Source organism: Convolutriloba macropyga, unplaced genomic scaffold, assembly GCF_964194025.1.
Source record: "Convolutriloba macropyga unplaced genomic scaffold, txConMacr16.3 SCAFFOLD_2141, whole genome shotgun sequence".
Classification (NCBI taxonomy): domain Eukaryota; kingdom Metazoa; phylum Xenacoelomorpha; order Acoela; family Convolutidae; genus Convolutriloba; species Convolutriloba macropyga.
Window position 1 is genome coordinate 8,105 of NW_027451719.1, and position 9,342 is coordinate 17,446.

Consider the following 9,342-nt stretch of genomic DNA (forward strand, 5'->3'; position numbering starts at 1 on the left):
AAAACTAATCATTATTCGGGTCTCCATTCTTTGCTTGGGTTACTTTTCTGTTCAGTTAGATCTATGGTATCAACTGAATTCGTGGTTATGAAAGCTCTAATTGATCTTCAAAAATTATTTAATAAAGAAAAAAGAAGAAACTAAGAATAACTGGATCTATTCTGCCCCCCCCCCCCCCCACAGTGTTTTTACAACCTCCACATAAAGTTGTTACATAGCATGTTACTAAGTAAAAATATGGCACGTGCTTCTGGAGGCGAGGGCGTAAAATTTATATTCCCCGAAAACGGGGGGGGGGGGGGTTGTAAAACAATAGATTTGAAAAATTATTCATACTCACTTTGTACACAATAGCAACAAACGATTTATTTTGTAAAAACTCACGTCACTGTAAATGTAGAACTAATTAAGTGATATCATTAAAAAAGAGGTCTATTGAGAATCATTTTGAGTCGATTCCAAGTTTTGATTACTCTGATTAGCTTCTGAGTTCGTTTCATCGTCTGTTTGATAGTACGATGGCGGTGCGTCATAACCATCTACAACCACCGCTTCCTGGTACGAAGGTGGGGGAGGGGAATTACCCCCATAACCTGAAGACGCCCCAACCTGGTTATAACTCGGCAGATTATAACCTCCGACCGAATTCCGAGCCGAACGAGCGTTTATTGTTGCTCCGAAATTCTCCGATGTCGCAATCGGTTCAGACGCCCTACGAGCGTTCTGATTGGTTGGAAAATTTGCGGCGTTCTCATTGGTTAAAACCCAACCCATTCTGTATGTTGGTTTCCGCACGTGTAGATTTTCACTGGTTGTAGAAGCGGTTGGTGAATTTTGATTGGTCATTGTGAGACCATGGGTAAGAGCAATTATGGAAAGTACATAAGGCGGTCTGTTTTCCGGTGTTGAAATTTGATCAGATTGATTTTGATCGTTTGTTGTGCCACTGCTCGCATCATGTACACTATTTCCTAAAAAAAAGTTGAAACCGCCATTCAATTATTTCAATTATTTGTGGATTTTAGACTCACATTTTTTAACCTTTTCCTTTTTTTCAATAAAATTATTAAAGAAAAGCAATCTGCGGCGAAATTATTTGCTTTGCAGTCAGCTGTGTGTGTGGATCTTTTCAACAAACCCCATACCCCCACCCCACCTTGGTTCCTAGTAAGAATCTCCACCCTAGTCTTAGCTATACTTATTAACATATAAAATAAGGCAACAGCTAGGAGAGGCTAATATTACTTAAAAGGTTCTCCAGGTTAACAAATACTGTTCTGAATGTCGACAACGAAAGAAAAGCAGAATCAAATAGTGTGAAGTATATTGGCGTAATTATTGATAGCAAACAAAAATTTGATGGAGAAGTGAAAAAGATTCTTCAGAGAATGGCTTGTGGAATAAAAGTTTTGAATACACTAGGTAAAAGTTCACCAGAGAAAACGAAAATCTTATTACTTAATGCAACAGTAATAAGTCATCTACATTATTCCGCTCTAGTTTTGATAGGGTTGCAAAAGTCATTACTCACAACTTTAGAAAAACAACTCAATTGGGGAATAAAATCCATTTTTAATAGGAGAAATTACGATCGGTCTACAGATCTCAAACTTCGCAACAAAATGCTACCAGTTTCTTGAAATACCATTGCTCAAAATATTTTTTTCGCTTGCTCAGCAACGATTCTCCAGCATATAAAATTGAACCTCTCTCTACCATGAGAATAAAACAACATGACAAGTCAAAAAAAGTAACGTTCGATACAAGAAAAAACAAAAAGTTTTCAACTGATTCTTTTATTGCACAAGCCATTCCAATTGAAAATAGTCTGCCTTCTAATATTAGACTGAAAATGACGTCGAAAGCTTCCTTAAAAAAGAAATGAAAGAATATTTTTGGAAAGAATTTTTGAAGGACCCAAAAGTAACTGATATAAAAGATGACATTGAGAGCATTAGATTTTAATTTTATTTTTTAATCTTCATGATGTACATATAAAATTGTGAGAAAATTTTATGCTCGCATTCTAGGCCATTTTTTAATAATGTAAGGTCAAATTTTTAGTTAAGTAATTTAATGATTTTACAATTGTACATAATGTTATATTCTTAACTTTACATTGCCTCTTTTACCATTTGCTTTTTATACTTAAGTGTACCAGAGGAAATTAACAATGTTCTTTTTTTAAACACTCACGTGCGCAATTTAAAATGCCGAAAGCCTGCAGTGCCAGACGTCAAAATGCCAGAAGTTGATACTTAGCCAGAAGTTAAATTTCTTTGTCGCGGTTAAAATTCTATTCAACAATCTCCCCTTGCGTAAAGGGGGAGGGTGTTGTTGGAAAGATCGATCTATGCCTGTTTTGAAACCAAATTCAGCGAAATTTTCAATTAACACCCCGAGTGTTAAACATGCTCACCTTTTTTGACCAAATAGCGAATGAGGAAAATTAGGGCACAACTACATAAGCAGAAGGCGAGGATGACCAGAATTCCGACAAAGAGGGGTACTACAGAACTGAAACATGGCAAATTATAAACAATTGACGAGAACTGTCTAATAAGCCTTTATCAATTAGAGTATCGCCTCACCAGACCAGAACTGTATAAAACATTTTGAGGGGGGGGGGGGGTCTAAGCAATTTTAAATATTCTATATCTTCTATATTCACCCCTATATAGTTTAACCAAGTGTTGGGTGGGGGGGGGGGCTTGAACCATAATCTATTACTTGCAAACCCAGCATGCCTGTCAAAAATTACTCCAATAGGTCTAAAGTTTTAGAACTTGGGTATCTCTTATACCCGGGTCGAAGTTTTCGCCCAAATAGATGTAAGAGGGGGACTGCAATGGAAGGATTTTTTTTCGGAAAATGCCGCTCAATACTCTTTTTTTTGGACAGCAACAGGCTGCGAAGGGGTATTAAATGATGTAAGAGTGAGGGGGTAAAAGATAAATTAACGACCCACTCATACATCTTTTTGGACTGTCAAGGTGGGTAAAATGTTGTAAGAGTTTGGGGGTATTTTCTCCATTAACCCGAACACTTAGATCTTTTTACCCCCCTTGACAGACCAAAAAATTTGCCTAAAAAATCCTCCCATTGCAACCCCACCCTTACATCATTTTACCCGCAGCCACGGACCGCACAACGTAGATAATCAGTGACGATATTTAATAAATTCGCAATTTCTTAAATTTGTTTTACTTTAATTTAAACCATTCAGATTATGTGGCATGTGCTCTTACTGAGTGCCAATCATAGTGGGGACGCCACGAGAAAAGTCTCTAAATGTTTTTTTGACGAGAAAGAAGTCAACATAATAAAACAATTATCATAAGTTGATAGTTCTGGATGTTTTCGCTCTTGCTAAGGTCTTGCTCTATGCGAGCTGTTAGTTCTCAGCAGTTAGCATTTGTTTTTTTATATACTTATTTTTAATAGATATAATAAAAAGAGTATCTAATTTTTTAAAAAAAAATCGTCTTTGTTTAGTTGTAGTACAACGGCTTTACGGTCGTACCGCAATGGGAAAAAGAAAATAAACGGACCTTAACTCTTTGGAATGAAAACAGGGTTTTTTCCTCACTAACAATTGATATTATTTGTAGTTTGCACATAATTTGCCTCATGCAAAATGATACACTTCACATAGCAAAAAAAAATTCAGACAATTTTTCACGTATGCTTATCAAATTGTTTTTAAAAAGTTTTGAAAAGATAAGTTTTTGTGGTTTTCTTTGAAATAGCTCATTTCAACGGAAACTTAATCCGTGCAATATCAATCATAGGTGTTCATGTGTTAATAGCAATGCTTAAAAATAATAGCTGCATAATGCTTCAGTTTTTTTTTTCAAATTTTGCGGGAAATTTTCACTGTTTTCCTATTAGATTTCCTCGTATTGAGAACAATATCCCATCCAATTTGAAGATTTTGGCCTAGAGCAGAAGCAGAAGCAAGTTTTTTTCCAGAAATATTTTTTGAACCCTTTGATTTATATAACACAAATGAATTATTTCTCAATCGTTCTGTAAGTGTTTTCTCAAGCTTCATTGATAGTTTTTATTGATGGGTTACAATTTGAGCAAAGGTAATAGTTAGAAAGACAAAGAGCACCATACAAAGAAATGTTTCGTATCAAAAATGCTGTGAATACTGAAGAAGCGCGTTGCATTGCATGATACGACAATTTAAAGGAATTTGTTTTGTTTTTGAGATGAAATTCCGCAAAAAATTAACCGCTATTAACAGTGACATGGGCTAAATTTAATCTCTGCAACAGAAGAAACAGTAAAATTCTGGCTCGTAATTTAACAGATGCATAGTTGTCTTTGCATTTGTAAGAAAATTTTACATACTACAGTTTTTTGGCTTAGAGGAAAGACAGAATTATTTTTTTTTCAAATTGTTTTTGGTAACGTTTCTTATACTTAAAGCAACTATATTATTGCTCAAATGTTCAGTGAGTTTTATTAGTTTTTAAAAACTTTTCTAGAAGTTTTCAGAAAACGTTTTAGATAATTTTCTTGGAAAAACTTTTTAGAAAGTTTTCATTGTAAATACTTTGCTCTAAAAACAGAAATTTTCAGAATATTCTTTGAATCCAGAAGGGTACACAGTATCACCAAAGGCTAAAGTTCCAAGAAGAATGACAAAAAACACATACACTTTTTCTGAAAGACTAAGAAAGAAAGAAAGAAAGAAAAAATTTCTCCTTTATCATAAAAATTATGAACAATTTAATTAATTACATAATACATTAGATAATTCATAATATATATCAATTGAAATTACTTACATATCAAAGGTATCTCGGAGAGGACAGATAAACGGGGCTATTAAGCCCACCTAGTATCTGCCCTGGCTAGTTGAATGGCATGATTCAAACTGTCAAGAAATTTTTGGTTTTTGAGGTAGAATATAAACAAATTCAAACATATATGGGGACTAATTGTAATGTTGATCGGAATTTAATGAGCGATGAATTTTTTCGCCAGTTTGATGATTTTTCCATTTGAATTTTAATGTGGGCCAGTTTTTCCGGATTTGTTCAGGATGGATTTCGAAAGACAAATAGGTGACTACATGGTGACTATTAAAAACTTTCTCTTCCCTGATGTTTGGTCATAAAGTTGATCCCTGAGAGAAGTAGTTAGTTTACATTTTTGTTCACAAAGTTACTATTGCTGTCGGGTAAATTTCTGGCATGACATTGTTATGGCGTATGACGGCATTATCGACCAATACTGTTGTTTGTGGAAATGTCAAAAACATTGTAATTTGTTGTATATCTTGTTAGTAGGTAGGACAAACCGTTACAGTTTCTATATATTCATCATAAAGATGTGAAATTATCGAACGTTTCCCGGACACTGAGCTATCCATTTAATTTATACATTCATGTACAAGATATATAAAAATAACACAAAATAAGTGGAAAATTAATCATTAAAATCAGAGGCGGGGGGGGGGGGGGGCATTAAAGATTCTAAAGACCCATCACTATAAGTTCTAAATATCTATCATGGTCTAACGGGTAAAGAAGCAGAGATCTATCACCCAACCCCCCCCCCCCCCCCCCTCCAGCTTAGTGGGCATATAACTTTGATGCCCTCAGGGTGCACATGCTAGTTGTTAAATGCCATATAGCGTGCTATATAACAACACTTAATTAGTGTGGGGGGCATAAAAACATTGGGCAGGGACAGAAAATGTGAAGCACCCGGGCTGACCCCCCAGAGCATTGTACTGGACCTGAATATTTCAATATTAACTTGTATTATAAAAACTAGTACTGAAGCTGCTTGTTTATATCAGAAAAGTAGAACTTTTATTATAGAACATTTTTTCAGACTGTTCAGAGTAATTTCATAATAAACACAGTAATTCAGTTACGAAACTCACTCTTCACACTCCTTACTACACCGGTTGTTCACACAACAATAGCCGGAACCACAGTAGTCCGAGTTCTCACAGAAATGAACATCCGGAATATCGGAAGATCCGGCCACGATTTTAAGCCCACTCCAATTAATAAACACACCCAAACTGAAAACAAAATTAGCCCAAAGTGAACTAATTTGCACAACAGGTGACATTTTGATCGTCTATCATCAACGGGTGGCAAATTTTCTGATTTTTTCTTTACCAATAGTAAATTTGTCAATACCGAATTTTAGAGGTAAGAGCTGACATTTTGATTTTGTTTCTTGTTTGATTTAGTTCCTGCATTAGGTTACAAATCTTCTAGAACCTTCTCAATCAATAGTTAAGTTTTCAAGATCCATTTTGACAATTTTTAAAGATTAGATTGCTTTAAACTCGCCAAACGAGAGAGCAGTTGAGAAAGAAAAGATGAAAATAAAGAAGACAACGTTTAAAATGTTTGGAAAGGACACGTAAATAAACTGAGTAAGGATGATTTACAATTTTTGGAAGCTAAAATAGACAAATTGATTCAAATTGAACCACGAGTAACATAAACGACGTGAACGAGTCTATAATTTTGAAATTTATCTATGGTTATGATCTCATTACTGACTTTTTGATGAGTTTTCTCAATAGCCAGAGTTTCTATTGGATTATTACATCTATCTAAAAATATCTCCAATATAGAACGTATAAAAATTAAGGCGAACTTTGCTCGAAAGTTGCAAGTGAATTTTCACTGCACTTGAAAGCATAAGTAATGAACTGTTTTTGTTTTTATTAACCAGTTTATTTGAGTTGCACATGCATTATTCTAAAAGTAATCAAAACTTTCAAAGCAAGTTTTTCACGTCAACAAACTTTATCTCAAACAAAAACTGAATAGCAAAAATTAAAAGTTCATTCTAAAGCAATGTGAGATCAATCTAAAAGTTGCAGATTAAATACAATTTTTAGAATGAATTCACATTGCGGGGGGGGGGGGGGTAATGGTAAAGACCCACGGCTATAGCGTGTGGCGATCAGTTAAAAAAAATAATTCAGTCAGAAAACCCGCCAGATGTATCCCAAATAAGGGTTGAAGTGCTATGTTATTTTATAATAAGGGGTAAACTCAAAGCCTATCTGGTATCTTTTCCGTGGATTCAATGAAGTCATATATGATCCTTGCATATTTATTATTACCAGGAAATCATATATGATCTTAGGACTTAGGAAATGAGGACAACTTAGGAAAATATAAAATCTTAGAAAATAAAACATTAGTGAGCTTAGGACATTATAAAATCATATGTGTCCCTATATGATCATCAGAATTTTTTTCTCATCAGGAGTGTCATCAGGAGTCAGCCAACATTGGGTAGGAAAAGACCGTTGGTCGATTTATGAAAAGACATTAGGTCGACCCGTACCAGGAGGTCGACCGTGTATTTTGGGTAGAGGAATACCTTAGCGGGTTTTTTTTTATTTTGCCCATGTTTGTCTTTCTTTTTGTTGCTGTACGCCAAACACCTGATAACATGAGATCTAAGCTGCGCCCCGAGATGTATAACTCAAACTAGTTAAAGGTTTCAGTTTATAGCTGTTTGTTTTTTGACTTTCAAATCAACATAAAAAAAGTTCATCTGTCTCTTTTTTTCTTTGATTTTTGTCATCATGTAAATCAAGAAGTCCCATAGAAGTCCCAATAATTTTTGTTGGTTCAAACAACTTTTTGCGCATGGTTATGTGTTTTGATTGATTGCTTCGACCATTTAGTTTCATAGAAAGCTTTCGAGATTTCTATGCTAATCAATTTTTGGGTTTATTTTTGTTGTCATGTCTAAGTATTCCTTATATAAGGAAGACTCACGAATGTTAGGATGTAGAGAAAATGATGATTTACCTTTCCTATATGTATCATCTTTTAATTATAGTGCCTTGAACAGTGTCATGTCGTAAAATAGTTAAAAATTTTGGCTTCTTTATGAATTTGTTTGTTTGTGGGCTCGTGACTTAGTCTCAATTTTAACATGACCAATTGGTTTCGTGATGCGTTAACTCTATCCTAAATCTGTTATGTTTTTTGAAAATAATTGTTTTCAAATATAAGTTTGGGTTTTTGAGCTTCACCTTTTTTAAAAAGTTTTTCTGTCGATTTGTAGCTCAGTCTCTGTAAACACAGGTGACAACCCGTTTCCAGTTAGATATAGTTCAATCCTTACAACTGTTTTTGCTTCAAACAATTGTTTCTCAGCTTTTTTTGACTGTTACCACGAGACTTCATCAAATTTTAGATTTTCATACTGTACATTTCAAAATACTTTTGATTTCCTTTTAAATTATAACTACAATCGTTAATATCATTGGCTTCGAGATTTTGCGCAATCGAACATGGCATAATGGCATGTCTAAATTACTTCCTATGTAGATATAACTGAACATGTGATTTCGGTTGATATAGAGTGACATTAAAATTTGTGAAATTATTTGTATTCAAAGATGGAAATTTTTTTTCACTCTGGCACCTACTTGCTTATTTTCGAACTGTTAACCAACCGCCTTGGGGTCAGGTCCCATATCTTTGCTAATAAAGTATAGTTTAAATTGTTTAGTTCTGGTTTTTATGTGATGCGGTTTTGATATTGCTATGATGTTTTTATTACATCAAGTTTTGGTCGTAAATGTTGTTTGTTGTTTGATTTTTATTTTAGTCCTTTCTAACATTCAAATTATCAACAACATTTATCGGCCCTCTGGCTTGGCGTTATCGTATTTCATTGATTGTTTATTGAACGATGTGTATGTTTTTGAATGTTCTCAATCTCTTTAGTCAGTTCTCTATAAGTTCTCTATTTGGTAGCCAATTGAGTCAAGAAGGTGGATTAGCAGGATCGGAACATCATGTGCGTGCAAACATTACCGAGCATTCTTGTCTCGTTTTAAAAAAATTTTGGCGTTAAGAAGCAAAACAAATTTGGTTAACTTAAGATCTCCACTATCGATAACGGTGCAAAAATAAGATTCTATAATATTCTTTCCTTTGATAATGAGTATAGTGACGCCCATATTTCGCGCCTTTTTATCGTTGTAGTTTTGTCAAGTGAAGCTTAACCAATCCTAATATTCGGGCTCCGGCGGTTTTTTTGCTTTTGGACAACACAGTACCTTCTGCAACAGCGCAATCCGACATTAAAACCTAGTCCAGTATATGCCGGAATTTGCAGCGTAGGATTGAGACCAGAAGATTAATCTCGGACCGCGAAGATTCGAAAATCAATAAGCGATTGAATGTCACTGGATCATGAGCTATGAATTGTTCACTACAATCTACTGCTAAAGTTTCGTAATTCCAACAATTACCCAATTGTATTGCACTGACAGAGGCACACTTTTTTTTAATCCCACTCAACATTACAAGATTTATATCATAA

The 9,342-nt window shown here is 34.6% G+C and overlaps 1 protein-coding gene across 1 annotated transcript; it reads right to left on the bottom strand.

Moving 5' to 3' along the window:
• Window positions 1–313: 313 nt before the first annotated feature.
• On the bottom strand, window positions 314–6,663 carry LOC142356916 (uncharacterized). Its single transcript, XM_075408667.1, has 3 exons — window positions 5,906–6,663; window positions 2,420–2,517; window positions 314–971 (listed from the first exon to the last, which is right to left on the bottom strand). Exons 1-3 carry the CDS (start codon window positions 6,097–6,099, stop codon window positions 433–435), a joined length of 831 nt encoding a protein of 276 aa, XP_075264782.1. The 5' UTR covers window positions 6,100–6,663; the 3' UTR covers window positions 314–432.
• Between the last annotated feature and the right edge of the window lie 2,679 nt (window positions 6,664–9,342).